Below are 16,744 nucleotides of genomic sequence, written 5' to 3'. Positions count from 1 at the left end.
GACAGCACGGGCCGATACGTTTTTAAGCTTCCCGAGAAATAGATGGCCACGGATAGGGCAAATCGAACCAATCATCTCGGATCTTCTCCAGATGTTACGTTTCGGTCATTCTTAGACAAGAACATAATTAAGTAAATCAATTAACAGGAATGCATACAATAATTATATTAACAGGAATATCTGCATTATATTAACAGGAATATCTGCATCATTTTAACAGGAATGTATTCATTATATTGATTGGAATGCATACAATATATTAGCAGGAATATATGCATTATATTAACAGGAATGCATACAATATATTAGCAGGAATATATGCATTATATTAACAGGAATGCATACAATATATTAGCAGGAATATATGCATTATATTAACAGGAATATATGCATTATATTAACAGGAATACATGCATTATATTAACAGGAATACATGCATTATATTAAGAGGAATGCATACAATATATTAGCAGGAATATATGCATTATATTAACAGGAATACATGCATTATATTAACAGGAATATATGCATTATATTAAGACGATTTTCCCGAATATTACTGGACTCTCAGGATAAAAAATAAAGAGATAAGAATGACGCATTCATTAAACAAAACACCGTTCTTTTCATCTTCACAAAATCAGAAAAAATGTTAACATGAACACAATATTTGATCATAATATAAAGAAGCTGCTCTCTTAATACATTCCCATTCGAGAGATAAATAGGGAAAATATACACTTACTGAAACTGGCTGGATTAACACTTTAACATTGAACCGTGTCAAAATAAACAGGTATAAAGTTTTCAGAGATATAAGTACGAATTTAATTATGTAACTTTGACAATCATTAAATCATCAACAGTAGAAAAGGACGATCATTAGATTATCAACAGTAGAAAAGGACGATCACTTAATCATCAACAGCAGAAAAGGACGATCACTAAATCATCAACAGTAGAAAAGGACGATCATTAGATTAACAACAGTAGAAAAGGACGATCATTAGATTATCAACAGTAGAAAAGGACGATCATTAGATTATCAACAGTAGAAAAGGACGATTATTAGATTATCAACAGAAGAAAAGGACGATCATTAGATTATCAACAGTAGAAAAGGACGATCACTAAATCATCAACAGTAGAAAAGGACGATCATTAGTTATCAACAGAAGAAAATGACGATCACTAAATCATCAACAGTAGAAAAGGACGATCACTAAATCATCAACAGTAGAAAAGGACGATCACTAAATCATCAACAGTAGAAAAGGACGATCATTAGTTATCAACAGAAGAAAATGACGATCACTAAATCATCAACAGTAGAAAAGGACGATTATTAGATTATCAACAGAAGAAAAGGACGATCATTAGATTATCAACAGAAAAAAGGACAATACTTAAATTATCAACAGAAGAAAGGACCATACTTAAATTATCAACAGAAGAAATGACAATACTTAAATTATCAACAGAAGAAAGCACTATGCTTAAATCATCAATAGAAGAAAGGACTATACTTAAAACATCAACAGAAGAAAGAACAATACTTCAATCATCAATAGAAGAAAGAACAATACTTCAATCATCAATAGAAGAAAGAACAATACTTAAATCATCAATAGAAGAAAGGACAATACTTAAATCATCAACAGAAGAAAGGACAATACTTAAAACATCAATAGAAGAAAGGACAATACTTAAATCATCAACAGAAGAAAGGACAATACTTAAAACATCAATAGAAGAAAGGACAATACTTAAATTATCAATAGAAGAATGGTTTATCATTAAACTATCAACAGAAGTACGGATCATCATAAAATCATTAATAAAAGAAAGAGTTAATAAGACGTAGACTTGTCATATGCCAATTATTAAAGAGTTTGTCATGTAAGGGATAACCGTTTCTTTCAGATAACAAATATATACAACTTTGACTTGGTGTAAATAACGTAATTCAACCTGTATCATATAAACAAGGACAGGTCGTCCAACAAAATGAGCAAGCAACCAATATGTGAACTAAAAATAGGGCAAAAAATCAATAAAATAAAGATTTATATATAGACCAGGTGAAGGTGTCTTAAATGAGGCAGGAATGGCATAGCGATGGCATTGAACATGTTTGAATTCACCAAAGTCATGTACATTGTATAAATGTTTACGTCGATGGACTTCGCAGCGGATATTACTAGAACGATATATATATATTGATATATGTAACATTTGAAGCTATTGAAAGTAGTTGAATAAATAAAACTAAACTGTAATTACATTCAGTAGACAAGGGATCTTGGCGCCCACCACCGACTGATCTTAGATCTTTTCTCCACTTTTCCATTCTTTCCCATTTCCCTCCTAATCATTTGATAACAAGGAAAGTCTTCCTATGAAATCCAAGATAGACGTAAGAAAACCTGTTTGATGTTTTAAGGGGTAACGTCCTAATAACAGCCAGGGCTATATGAGGACGGAAGAACTGTTTTATGTGTTTAAGGGTTAACATCCTAACAACAGCCAGGGCTATATGAGGACGTTGGAACTTTTTTATGTGTTTAAGGGTTGACATCCTAACAACAGCCAGGGCTATATGAGGACGGAAGAACTTTTTGAGAAATAGCGATAACAAACTTCCACCGACAAATTTCATGATGGCAAAATGCGAGCTATTGTGTTGAAAGGACGAAGGGGAACCTACATGTGAAGCGAGTAATATCCTTCCTGTACGTCTCTCGAGATATAGCCATTGCAAACTTCAACTGTCAAAAAACAATATGCATATTGGCAATGTGTTATATTTAATTAACAGAAACTTTGTTTACCATGCCGATCAAAATTAACATTATATAACTTGAAATCAAGGACAATCAAAGGGAACATCAGCCGCTTACCTCGATCATTCCTTATATTGTTAGCTGTCTGTTAAACTTGATAATTGCAACATTTCAAAATTGTCATTTTTTCCCTTTTTCCTTTTCCTGTTTTTTTTTTATCCTTGTACGTCTCCAATGCTATCCATGAAAATCTCTACTGTTTCGTATTATGCTGTTGTTTTATCGACTTTGAGTTAGAATGACGGTTTGTTAATATGCCAGTGTTCTTGTTGTTGTTACATCAATTATTTTATCTTAAAATTATATTAGTCTAGTAAAAGAAACATAGATTTATTATTTTGCATGTAATGGTATCACACGTTTTGAAAAGGTCACTGAAAAATCACATTGAAAATATTCGTTCATGCGCATAAAATTACGATACATCAAACAATAAATGGGTTTTAAAACATTAACTTGTCACCAATCACATGTAACATGCCTTTTTTGTAATAACCTGCTCAACGTAACTTAAAAATGAGAAAGAAAAAATAGTTAGAATTGTCATGTTTAACAGGGACATTCGACTTATACTTACACGTACAACTGCACATTTATTTGGCAGAAAGGCTATTTTACCGTTAAAATCTGCATCAACCAGAAATTAATCAGTGACATAGTGATGAAATCACAAGTCCGGTCATTAACTAAGCATATACTCTATTATATCACGATTCCTTCAGGCATTTTCATAAACAGTTTGTTCCTCATCATCCATCACTTCACAAGGTTCTTCCTTAGGTGCGTTAGCTTTCGGCGGTGGTGTTCTTTTAGGGGGAACATTTTCGTAGTCTCTGGGTTCATTTTTTACACTTTTCTCTGCATCAGAGTTAGTATATACAGGTTTCGGCGTGTCCTTGTTTGTCTGCCCAGGAATGTCTGGGTCACTATACACCTCTGTGGGTTCCTCACCTGTCGATTCCTTGTTTGTCTGCCCAGGAATGTTTGGGTCACTATACACCTCTGTGGGTTCCTCACCTGTCGATTCCTTGTTTGTCTGCCCAGGAATGTTTGGGTCACTATACACCTCTGTGGGTTTCTCACCTGTCGATTTAGTGGGCTCTCCCATATAGTACTCAGTACCGTCAACTCCGCTATATAAATCACGCTTTGGAGGTGCTGGCTGTAGATAAAGGGGGTCCCCAGACTTCCCCTTTTCAGTCTTTAAAGTTCCTATTTCTTCATTAACATAATGTGGCTCGGGTGATGACACTTTATTCGGTTTATCTTTCATTGACCAGTTCTTTTTATGTTTACTTTTTTCAGCATTTTCTAACTCATTTACTGAGGGTGGTGATTGCAAACTGTCCAATTTTTCTTTTCGCCTTTTCCTTTTACGGCGTCTACGTCTACAAATGAAAACAAAACGTCCATTTCACATCATCAGGAATTGTGTTATGAAAATTCAATAAACTTTATTTAGTCTTCATGAATTTGCTACTTTTAATGTTATTTCATTCCTAACGCTAGCAGGACATGTCACCGGAAAGTTATTATTGCATTTTCATATATTGTTCTAATGTTCTTATCAAATATATATAGACAGAAAAAGAAACATCCGTGGTTTAGATTAGTAAAAGAAAACGTTATTTTTCCTTAGCTCTCATCCCAAGAGACATGAATGATATTTTTGGCTCTAGTTCACATTTGAGTTGATATGATTGTAACTTAATAATAAAAGTCAGCTCTGTCCTAGCACAACACAAATAGTTTATACACAAAGATAAGCTCTGTCCTAGCACAACACAAATAGTTTATACACAAAGATAAGCTCTGTCCCTAGTTCTAACACAAATAGTTTATACACAAAGGTTAACTCTTACACAAATGGTTTATACACAAAGGTTAGCTCTGTCCCTAGTTCTAACACGAAAAATTTATACACAAAGATTAGCTCTGTCCCTAGTTCTAACAAATAATTTATACACAAAGGTTAGTTCTGTCCCTAGTTATAACACAAATAATTTATACACAAAGGTTAGCTCTCTCCCTAGTTCTAACACAAATAGTTTATACACAAAGATTAGCTCTGTCCCTAGTTCTAACACAAATAATTTATACACAAAGATAAGCTCTGTCCCTAGTTCTAACACAAATAGTTTATACACAAAGGTTACTCTCTCCCTAGTTCTAACACAAATAGTTTATACACAAAGGTTACTCTCTCCCTAGTTCTAACACAAATAGTTTATACACAAAGATAAGCTCTCTCCCTAGTTCTAACACAAATAGTTTATACACAAAGATTAGCTCTGTCCCTAGTTCTAACAAATAATTTATACACAAAGGTTACTCTCTCCCTAGTTCTAACACAAATAGTTTATACACAAAGATTAGCTCTGTCCCTAGTTCTAACAAATAATTTATACACAAAGATTAGCTCTGTCCCTAGTTCTAACACAAATGATTGATACACAAAGGTTAACTTTTACACAAATAGTTTATACACAAAGATTAGCTCTGTCCCTAGTTATAACACAAATAGTTTATACGCAAAGATTAGCTCTGTCCCTAGTTCTAACACAAACAGTTTATACACAAAGGTTAACTCTTACACAAATAGTTTATACACTAAGATTAGCTCTGTCTCTAGTTATAACACAAATAGTTTATACACAAAGATTAGCTCTGTCCCTAGTTCTAACAAATAGTTTATACACAAAGATTAGCTCTGTCCCTAGTTCTAACAAAAACAGTTTATACACAAAGATAAGCTCTGTCCCTAGTTCTAACAAATAATTTATACACAAAGGTTAGCTCTGTCCCTAGTTCTTACAAATAGTTTATACACAAAGATTAGCTCTGTCCCTAGTTCTAACAAAAACAGTTTATACACAAAGGTTAACTCTTACACAAATAGTTTATACACAAAGATTAGCTCTGTCCCTAGTTCTAACAAAAACAGTTTATACACAAAGGTTAGCTCTGTCCCTAGTTCTTACAAATAGTTTATACACAAAGATTAGCTCTGTCCCTAGTTCTAACAAAAACAGTTTATACACAAAGGTTAACTCTTACACAAATAGTTTATACACTAAGATTAGCTCTGTCTCTAGTTATAACACAAATGATTGATACACAAAGGTTAACTCTTACACAAATAGTTTATACACAAAGGTTAGCTCTGTCTCTAGTTCTAACAAAAACAGTTTATACACAAAGGTTAACTCTTACACAAATAATTTATACACAAAGATTAGCTCTGTCCCTAGTTCTAACAAATAATTTATACACAAAGGTTAGCTCTGTCCCTAGTTCTAACAAATAATTTATACACAAAGGTTAGCTCTGTCCCTAGTTCTAACAAATAATTTATACACAAAGGTTAGCTCTGTCTCTAGTTCTAACACAAATAGTTTATACACAAAGATTAGCTCTGTCCCTAGTTCTAACAAATAATTTATACACAAAGGTTAGCTCTGTCCCTAGTTCTAACACAAATAATTTATACACAAAGATTAGCTCTGTCCCTAGTTCTAACAAATAATTTATACACAAAGGTAAGCTCTGTCTCTAGTTCTAACACAGATAGTTTATACACAAAGATAAGCTCTGTCCCTGGTTCTAACACAGATACAGTTGAGGGTAGATTAAAGGTTACACCCAAGTGCACTCCGAGTGCACTCCATTTGGACTTGGAGTGCACTCCGTTTGGACTCCAGGTAAACTTGGAGTGCACTCCAAGTAGACTCTGAGTCTACCTGGAGTCCTATAAGACACCATGCCTATACCCCAGTTCTATAATCAGACTATATCATATTCACATGTATTAATACTTTGATGCTGTTAATATAATTTATAATAATGCTCTAAAAATAGTAATAATGCCTACATGTTAAATTTATATTTATTAAGATCCATTAAAGACAGTTATACAATTTATGCTATAATCAGGTTTCTATGAAAGTTAATTGCTTATTATTTCATATTTTATTAAGATGTAAGTAAATTGTATTTCATTCTATTAAGGAATTGAAAATTATTTCAATTAGAATATTTATTACTGTACATATATATCATGACTGTAAAGGAAGTTTAGATAATGTATCTCTATTATGTTATTGATTATTCAAAATATTGAAAGTTTACAGTATTTAATGAATTATGTGTTTCTTTTAAGACATTCTCTACATATATGTACTCAGTTCAGGCAAGTAATTATAAATTCTACCATGTTTGCTATGTAACGCCGGTTTTGATTGGTTTAAAACCATGTATCATTTTCCAATAACCCACGCTCGTGCCAATAATACACGGTCGCGAGTCACGGCTGTCACAATTTTAAATATCTAATATTCACCCGTTTCATAAAAGGTTACTATAGCCGAGTGGGCTAATGGGATAGTCTTTCAATATATTTTTATCACGACACGAGTTCGAATCCTACGGAGGCCCTCCTTTTTTTTCTTTTTCTTTTCTTTTTTTTATCCTTTTTTTTTTTCAAATTTTCAAAATTAATGCCATATGATAGATACTCTTGATCGTAGTACTGTATTGCCTGTATATTTCATCAACAAATAATGCAATACTCAAGAAATAAGGTTTCCCCGGGGTTTCTTTGCTGTTTTTCTATTAGAAAGAGGTCGATCTCAGAACTGAAACAGTACATGGTAGAATAGAAATAATCAACTTTGACTCATGTATTGTTGCAGGATATACAATTCGGACTCGGATATTTTGCAATTTTAATTAATAACTCAGGCCTGCGGCCTTCGTTATTAATTTAATTGCAAAACATCCTCGTCCTCGTTGTATATCCTGCAATAATACACGAATCATCGTTAATTATTTCTTAAATAAACATACTCATTTAAGTTTATATGGGTCATATATTTAAATGTATCATTAGAAAAATATACATTTACAACTGTACATATTTACGAGCATAACCTGGTTAAATTAATGTTCTGACATAATGTACACACAAGTATTTATAGTTTCAGACTACCCATAATGAATGACAGTGTCTTTTTAGTTCTGTCCCTAGTTCTAACACAAATAATTTATACACAAAGATTAGCTCTGTCTCTAGTTCTAACACAAATAGTTTATACACAAAGGTTAACTCTTACACAAATAGTTTATACACAAAGGTTAACTCTTACACAAATGATTGATACACAAAGGTTAGCTCTTACACAAATAGTTTATACACAAAGGTTAACTCTTACACAAATAGTTTATACACAAAGGTTAACTCTTACACAAATAGTTTATACACAAAGGTTAGTTCTGTCCCTAGTTATAACACAAATAATTTATACACAAAGGTTAGCTCTGTCTCTAGTTCTAACAAAAACAGTTTATACACAAAGGTTAGCTCTGTCCCTAGTTATAACACAAACAGTTTATACACAAGATAAGCTCTGTCCCTAGCTCTAACACAGATATTTTATAATTAATTCTAATGAAAATGGAATCCTTTCCTGTCGATTCTAAGGATTCTCAAATTACTAGGAGGACATACATGTATTTAAACTATCAATGTCGACTTGGACATCGCAAATCCAGTCTGATGTATTCTTAGATCTCACAAGACCCGGATATTTTACTTGGTTATCAGTTGAGAGAAGTGTTGGACTGTTGGTTTAGATTTAACACAATCATGTTTGAAATATGACCTTGACATTTGACGAAGAATAGCGAGAACAACACAGGTAAAAGAACACAATACTGAAACAGAAGTAAATATCAGTATTGTAATCTGCACTAGGAATATATTAAGCCAGAGACAACTAGGTATGTGTCTGTGCTTTGATGTGAACAGTGACCTTCACCTTTGCAGAAGGAATGTAATACTGCCATGCGACACTCATGGGGTAATGCATGTGTGTTATGAAATGAAGCCTGAAACAAAGTGATCCAACCGAATGAAACCGAATGAAACACGTACATTCCATGGGACTAAACGTAGGATAAGGAGTTAAGTTCTCATAGATGTTTATCACCCGTTCCATGAAACAAGAGGAGTTACTGGTTCTCTTTAAGTACACAAACTATTCCAACAACTCATGTTTTATTCATTATGGACTCCAGTTTGCCCATACTTATGATTATTAAGAATATTTGTCTGGGTACTTCCACATAGGATTAGTGAGGCCTTGAAGTGATATCATTAGCAATAGAATTGAATAGAAAATGTCAAAACTGACTTTTGAAATTGTTCATTAAAATGATTTCTTCAACTTACCGAAGAATGAAAAACACAACTGCAGCAATGATCACCAAAAATATAATGCCCCCAACCACTCCGCCAGCGATAGCTGAAAAATTCAAAGGTCAAATACATATCAACACACCAAAAATAACAGTGACGATTAAATCGAAGGTCAAACAAAATTAACATCAAAAACAGCGATGATGATCAAGTCTAATGTCAAACAAAAATCACATCAAAATAGCGGTGAACATAAAGTCAAAGGCCAAACAAATATCACATCAAAGGCAGTGATGATGATCAAATCTGATGCCAAACCAATATTTCATAAGAAAACAGTGACGATCAAGTCAAAGGTCAAACAAATATAACATCAAAACTGGCAGTGAACATTAAGTCAAAGGTCAAACAAAAATCACATCAAGGACAGTGATGACGTTCAACGGTTAAATAAGATCAGATCAACAAGGACATTGTCGTCAAGATTCCCGCCCATACAAATATTGTATTACATGCAATTAAAGTAGGGTAACATGCATAAAAGCATGAAACACATGACATAGTATTTAGAATCGTTACATGTATTTGTGTTCAGTCATCAAGTTCCTGTGAGAATAATCAACATAATTAGTAACATGTCTACAAAGCACATTTCATCAAAATCCAATCATTCCTTCAAAAGATATCGTGCGGAAAGCAATCAGCAAATCAGATCACAGCAGCCTCATTAAATATGCATTAAAGGGACTATGCCGATAATCAAACTTGAGCGATGGGTGAGGTAATAAGTCTACCAAGAAAGTTTCATCAAAAGCCAATCATTCCTTCAAAGGACAAACAAATATCACACTAAAACTAGCAGTGAACATCTAGTCAATTGCCAACGAAATACAACATCAAAACAGTGATGATCACCAAGTCAAAGGTCAAACAAAATAAGATCAAAAACAGTAACGATCAAGTCAAAGGTGAAACATATATAAAACATCAAAACTGGCAGTTAACATCAAGTCAATTAAAAGTCAAACAAAAATCACATCAAAAACAGTGGTGAAGATGAAGTCAGATGTCAAGCAAATAAGATGAAAAACAGTGGTGATGATCAATTAAAGATCAAACAACTATCACATCAAAATAGCAGTAAATATCAAATCAAAGGTCAAACAGAAATCACATCAAAAATAGTGATGACAATCAAGCCAAAGGTAAAACAATATCACATCACAAAACAGTGGTGCCAATCATGTCAAAGGGCAAGCAAAAATCACATCAAAAACATGATGATGATCAAGTCAAAGGTCAAACAAAAATCACATCACAAAACAGTGGTGATGATTATGTCAAAGGTCAAACTTGTATCACACAAAGTTTAAAATATAACTAAATATCTTTTAATATTAAATTGGTATTATTATTCAAAAATTAAACTAACAAAGTTTGAACTGCCAGTAACCTTTTTTTCCTGTTCATCATATCCCTTTGTATATAGTTACAAGGAAATTGAAATTGTACCCTTCAATGTTAAATCAGGGAGTTAAAACTGACTTATAATCATGATCAGTTTAGTCCTAAATTCTACACCTCATGGTAGAATGCTCCTCAAACTGACATAGTGAATAGCATTTCTTCTCCAACCTAGATCTAATGACTGGTGCCTGGTATTTTGTATATCTTAACAAAATGACCAAAACAGCAATATAGTGTATCAACCAGATGAGATAAAACTTTAATACACCATTTGTCTGCCTCCCCTTGGGCGGTCGCTATAAACAAGTTTGATTGTACATCATCAACACTGAGCATATAATCCAATCTGAAAAAAGAGCAAGTGTGAGCTCCAAATAAACCCAATAGAAAGGCACATTCCTACTGAAAGCTGACAGGAGTCAAACCAAGGTCTCTGGTGTGACAATCCATGGCTCAGCATTTGTCTTATTATTTATCAGGATTGATAAAGGTCATAAAAAGGCCAGATTTGTAATTATTAAATCCTTCATCTTCCTCGGGCCAAGATGAATTATCCACAAATGTGGAAAAATTTGTAATTATGTCAAACATGCTGCTTGATAAAATAAAGATCTTCCATTGAGGGTCAAGATCTCATCACACCTCGAAGGAATAAAGTTTTCCCTTATCTATTGTCATATACCAGGGAATGTTGGTACATGTAAATGTATTGCTGACAGTTTATACAGTTGTTATAGGTAACCTGTGATGTTACAACCTTTGGGTAATACAGAAGTGTGGATAATAAAAATTTTAATGGGCTTTATGTCTGTTATAACAGCCTTGTGGCCTTTCGGCTGATTAGTACATTGAAAACTGACATACATATGGATTAATCAAATGTCCCAAAATCTTGTTTCTGTGGTAGGAAAAGACAGGTTAGAATTACATATTTTCAGGGTGTAAAAGTTCAAATTTTCAATTCACATATATACACGCCTATATCATGATTTGATGAGGTGGGATGGAGAGGAAGTTTTTAATCTGATATGAAAACAAATGATGACTGCATCATCTTATAACCATTAGTTCACAAAGTTCGCTCTGCAGTAACAAATTATGTTAAATAAGGTGTGAGAGAGTTCCCCATATGTAATACAAATTCATAGTATGTATACTATATGTATTTGACTCCTGTGACCTTCAATATTCCTCCCATCTTTCACACCCTTCCATACAAGCCAAAATTGATTTCTATAAGTTGATGTAACTTGAATTGTTTAAGAAAAGCTTGTTGTAAAATAAACAAAGTTTACATTTTTTTTTGTGCTATCTCAGCTAAAATCAACGTAACTACATTATGTTTAAGTACAAACCTCCTACAGCACTTGGTGAATCTGGTGTGGTTCCATCAGTGGTAAGGATAGTGGTTATATTGATGAAGTCTGTTGATGATGAGGTGGTCAATGATGTTGTGGTGTTGATGTTATCAGTTGTAGTGGCCTCTGTTGTAGTAAGTGTAGTGGTATTAAGATCTTCCATGGTTACTGGATTGAATGTTTAAACTGTCAAAAAATAGAAAAGAAAATTAGATAAAAAATTAAAACAAAACATTCTTTTTGTGTGACTTTTGGATTGTTTCTGCATAACTCTACTATGTTTTATGGAATTCTGTGCAAGATGAGGTCAGAAATCAAATTCTATTTAAAGAAACCCTCATCACAGGGTCAGCTAGATGTCTGAAACATTTTAGTTCGGTTTATTTTGTTTGAGGTCCTATTAACTGTTAGGGTCATTTAAGGATGTGCCAAGTTTTAGAGGTGGAGGAAAGCCGGAGAACCTGGAGAAAAACCACCATACAGTCAATAACAGGCAACTGCCTAATGTAGGTTTCAAACTCGCAACCCAGAGGTATTGGGCTAGTGATAAAATGTCCTGACACCATAACCACTCGGCCACTGTGGCCCCATTGTCTGAAATATAAAGTTGTCATCTAGTTGTTGAGATATTTAACTTCTGAACATATATAACAAGATACTATCAAAACAAGCCCAGTTATAGAGTGATAAACCATTGCCCACAAACTGACAGAAGAATGGATAAAGATGTGCCTTAATCATCCCATTTCTACCTGTCAAAGACAAAATGTCATTCACAAGAGGCCCAGAGGACCTGTATCACTCGCCTGGATATTGCAGTGGTTATGGCAAAACACTCACATTTATAATGAGGGAGAAAGATTTCAAAGAATTTGCTATATATCCCCTATAATAGTGGGGTCAGACCAGCCTTTTATTAAAAATTGGTTTCCCTCCATCCAAAGATGCTTCAGACCAAACAGAACAAATCCTTTTATTCCTATAGAAGAACATGGATTTAAAGAATTTGCTATATTTCCCCTATTGAGCCCCAGCTTTCAGACCCTTTGGAGCCAGGCATACAGTTCAAGAAAAATTTATTTTCCTTTCCTATGGAAGCTTCTGACCAAATTTGGTTCAAATCCATTCAGTACTTTATGACAAGTAGCAATTTAAAGGACTTACCTCTATTTCCCCTATTGGGCCCCACTCCTCTGGTCCCAGGTGGGTTTGCTACAGTCACAATTTATGCAAAATTTGTTCCCCTACCCCAAAGGATGCCGCTGACCAAATTGGGTCAAAATCCATTTGATACAGTATGACTAGTAGTGATTTAAAGTAAAAGTTGACAGACAACGGACAAATGGATGCCGGACAGAGGATGGAAGACAGATGAATGCAGTGCAATGACATGAGTTCACTGATACTTCTGACCAGATGAGCTAAAAAAAATTATAATCTGGACCAATAGATAGAAATTTTGAAAAGTGCCATATATATATCAGAAAGCCTTTGTTTTTTATGTGTACCTATGATGATACTTGTGTAAATTATATCATATATGCATTAAAACAGTAAATGATACGGTTCATTTTCCCCCAACAAATCATGTTTAAGCCAGATAGAATGCATACTTATAGTTACCTTTAGATGACAGTTAAGTGTAATGACTCCGTGCCCACCGAAAACCTAGAACAAGTTTTTATACTGTATATGTGTGGGTGAGTAAATTTTTATACTATCCAATAAAATTATCACATGAGTCAGATCTTCTCAGAACATGTTTTTTTTCACAGAATCATGACCTCATCTGATTACAGAAAGTATCATGTCGTTACTACAACCATCTCATGTTACAAGTGGGATACATCCTGTTAATAGGACGTTAAACAAAAACAAACCAAACCAAACCAAACATCCATATATATATATGTGGTAATTATATAAGTGGGAGCTTCCTATTGATGACGCTCAAGTCTAACATTACATGTGTATAGTTAAGTTAATTCTAGAGAACAGTTAATCTATTGATGATTTTAGAGAATATTTGAACTGTAAGAATACATTTCCAACCAAATTGGACTCAGCAAACTTTATCACATGTTCTTTGCTGGTGATCTCATTATGATGTCAGAAACATCTACGTGTCTACTATGTAGCTTAAACGAATTACAAAAATACTGTGTTGACTGGATAATCAATGTTAACATGAGAAAAACAAAAGTAATGATCTTTTCTTAAAAAAAAAAAAAAATCGCTCTCAGACAAGTCAAGGTTTTATTTTAGAAACCACATTGTCAAAATAACTGATGAATACAAATACAATGGAATTATTTTTAAAAAAAATGGTAAACTTATTTTTGCCTCTGAACAAGTATACCTTCATATAAAAAAAGTTCATAATTCTGTAATTAAACTTATTCTTCAATAGTTCTGAAATCTGGACTCTCGACTTCAATTTGAAAAAATACAAAACCACATTTTTAAAGATATTCTTGGTACACAGTAAGTCATCCACTTTAGCAGTAATAATAGAACTTGGAGCCTTCACACTTTTCTTCCAATACTGAATTATAAATATATGTTCCATTATTTCAAAAGAGTGAGTTATTCAACTTCAACAGAAAGCTATTAAATATCTTGCCTTTCTTGGGGATAAAATTTAACCTGGGAAAGGCTATCAAAAATCTTATAATAAGTTACTGTCTTCACAAAAAACTGAATGTCCAAAGCTTAGCTGCTACTCCATGTAAAATGATAAGAAATAAAATGGGAAATATTTTTATAATAAATCAAAGACAGATATACTCAGAATGGATCTGGCAAACAGTGATGTTCTCATTCACAACAACCACACTTTATTAAACTAGCTTTCAAATAGGAAGATCGTTTAAACCTTACTAAGAATAAGTGTCCATCCGCTTCATATTGAAACTGGCAGGTATTCTTAGCCATCTATTCCTAAAAATAGACAATACTTGACGTGTTTCACTTAAACAAATGCTAAATACATGATAGAGTTGTCTCCCTTAGACCATTATATGAGATTGTAGATACTTACCAGGACACAATCATGCTACTAGATTTTACAGGTAGATTTTACAGGTAGAGATGATTACTCAAATGTTTACATTGTATGCTTAATACATGTTTTGTGTATGCACGGCTATATTGGTAATGTCAATGAAATGGATTGAAGTGAATCGAATATACTGTCAGTATAAAATGGTTGCTGGGTGTAGGTGCATATAACGTTAACGGTAGGCAAAACGAAAGGCAATTTATTAGACAGCTTGAGCGCCTATTTAATGCCAAATATGAAACATGTGTACACACTTACTTGTCACTGGTTTAAAGTCGGTCCACAAATGCACACAGCGAACTTACAAGTTTCCGCTCATAACGATCCTCTATAGAACACGGAGGGGACAATTACATTAGTCTAGAGGAGATAAATATTTACCTGTAGGCCGAATCGTCTTCCGGCGGAATAGCCGCTAAGACCCTCCGTCCACACCTGTCCAGTTTAGATCGTGATCAGCTAAGGAGGAATATATTTCGTCCACTTCACATTTCGATCTTTGACAAAACGTAACACAGGAAGTCACTGATAACACAACCAGGAAGCTATATATATATCGTCACTAATTCGGGGAATTTTACAAAACCGAGAAAACGCGGGGAATTTAAAAACATCTAAGCATAGTCTTTCTTATTCAGTCATTCTGATATAACAGAGTTACTTCCCTTCGTTTAAGTTTCACAGCCGGTGGGAGTCGTTCCTGTTACAGTATTTATTTGTTCCTCTGGTGCCTTCGCTACGTTGTAAATAATATAATCGATTTAGAGTTTAATTTGGACATAGTATTGCGACATGTATTTGTTTTGCGTACGTATAGGTGCTAATGTTGTCGACCATTTTTGTGGTAGGAAATTATATAACGTATATATCTATGGAAATGATTACGATGTAAAGTCAAGGGACATACTCTAATCGTCTTTAGTACATTAATTCACACACTGCTTAAACTGATTAAAAGTGAACATTGTACTGAACAGAGGTTGTCCCAGTAATAACAAACAAGGAATAAGAAAAAATAATATCAAATAAGAAAAAAATAATATCAAATGAGAAAAAAAATATCTCTAATAAGAAATAAGTAATAACAAATAAAAAAAAATCAAATAAGAAAAACAAAATCAGACAATTGAATGGTTGATGTTACCAGAGACATATATGTACAGTATATATGTCTCTGATGTTACTCAACCACGGGACTAAACACATAGGTTGAATATTAATAGAATCCTTGATATGAAATATCAGTTAATATAAACATAATAAACAACTAGTATAATACATACGTATTGATAACGATATATTTACATTTGCTCCGCATTTCCCCATTGACACAATGCTAATAGGAGGCAGTTGCCACCATACGCCTATAATACCCAGTGGGTCATGTGACATTAAAAAAGGCGGGAATTTTTTCGTTGGTTCAGTTTTTTAAAGTAATGAACAGTGCTTTTAATGTTGTTATAGTCGATATGACAGCAAGATTGAGGGGCGGGGGGCAAATGCCATGGAAACCCTGTAACGGGTTTCCTTGGCATTTGCCCCCATACAAAATCACTATTCATTGCTTAAATACATAATAAAGAGTTATTATAATACCCTAGTATTGATAATAATATACACAATAAATCATTATACTACAATTGTTTTGTTTTGTTTTGCTTGTTTGTTTGTTATGTTGTTGTTTGGGTTTTTTTTTTCTTTTTATTGTAAAATTGTGAAAATCACGCAAATGACAATACCCTTGCTCTCCTTTAGCCCTCCTTTGCCAGTAATGACGATGTCAGTCTTTCGAATACACAGTAAACAGTCAGTCAGAATT

The 16,744-nt window shown here is 33.5% G+C and overlaps 1 protein-coding gene across 5 annotated transcripts; it reads right to left on the bottom strand.

Annotated features, from left to right (window-relative positions):
- Window positions 1-1,741: 1,741 nt before the first annotated feature.
- On the bottom strand, window positions 1,742-15,452 carry LOC117328120 (putative surface protein bspA-like). Of its 5 annotated transcripts, none has more exons than XM_033885499.1 (5): window positions 15,307-15,452; window positions 14,745-14,804; window positions 11,862-12,050; window positions 9,073-9,145; window positions 1,742-4,231 (listed from the first exon to the last, which is right to left on the bottom strand). In XM_033885499.1, the coding sequence occupies exons 3-5, from the start codon at window positions 12,025-12,027 to the stop codon at window positions 3,562-3,564; spliced, it is 909 nt and encodes a 302-aa protein (XP_033741390.1). In that variant the 5' UTR covers window positions 12,028-12,050; window positions 14,745-14,804; window positions 15,307-15,452; the 3' UTR covers window positions 1,742-3,561. The 5 variants fall into 5 exon arrangements, with proteins under 5 accessions (XP_033741390.1, XP_033741392.1, XP_033741391.1 ...); XM_033885502.1 differs by lacking the exon at window positions 14,745-14,804 and having other exon boundaries at window positions 1,743-3,860; window positions 3,927-4,231; XM_033885501.1 differs by lacking the exons at window positions 14,745-14,804; window positions 15,307-15,452 and adding an exon at window positions 15,184-15,290.
- Between the last annotated feature and the right edge of the window lie 1,292 nt (window positions 15,453-16,744).

The sequence above is a fragment of the Pecten maximus genome, chromosome 5 (genome assembly GCF_902652985.1).
Source record: "Pecten maximus chromosome 5, xPecMax1.1, whole genome shotgun sequence".
NCBI lineage: Eukaryota > Metazoa > Mollusca > Bivalvia > Pectinida > Pectinidae > Pecten > Pecten maximus.
The sequence above is the reverse complement of the archived record's forward strand: the minus strand, read 5'-3'. Positions and strand labels throughout refer to the sequence as shown.

Excerpts from the sequence above, each read along its gene's own strand:
- LOC117328120 (XM_033885499.1), bottom strand. The coding sequence starts at position 12,027 with ATGGAAGATCTTAATACCACTACACTTACTACAACAGAGGCCACTACA. Across the intron at positions 9,146-11,861 it reads TTCACCAAGTGCTGTAGGAG|CTATCGCTGGCGGAGTGGTT; the intron begins GTTTGTACTTAA and ends TGAATTTTTCAG. Across the intron at positions 4,232-9,072 it reads GTTGTGTTTTTCATTCTTCG|ACGTAGACGCCGTAAAAGGA; the intron begins GTAAGTTGAAGA and ends TTTCATTTGTAG.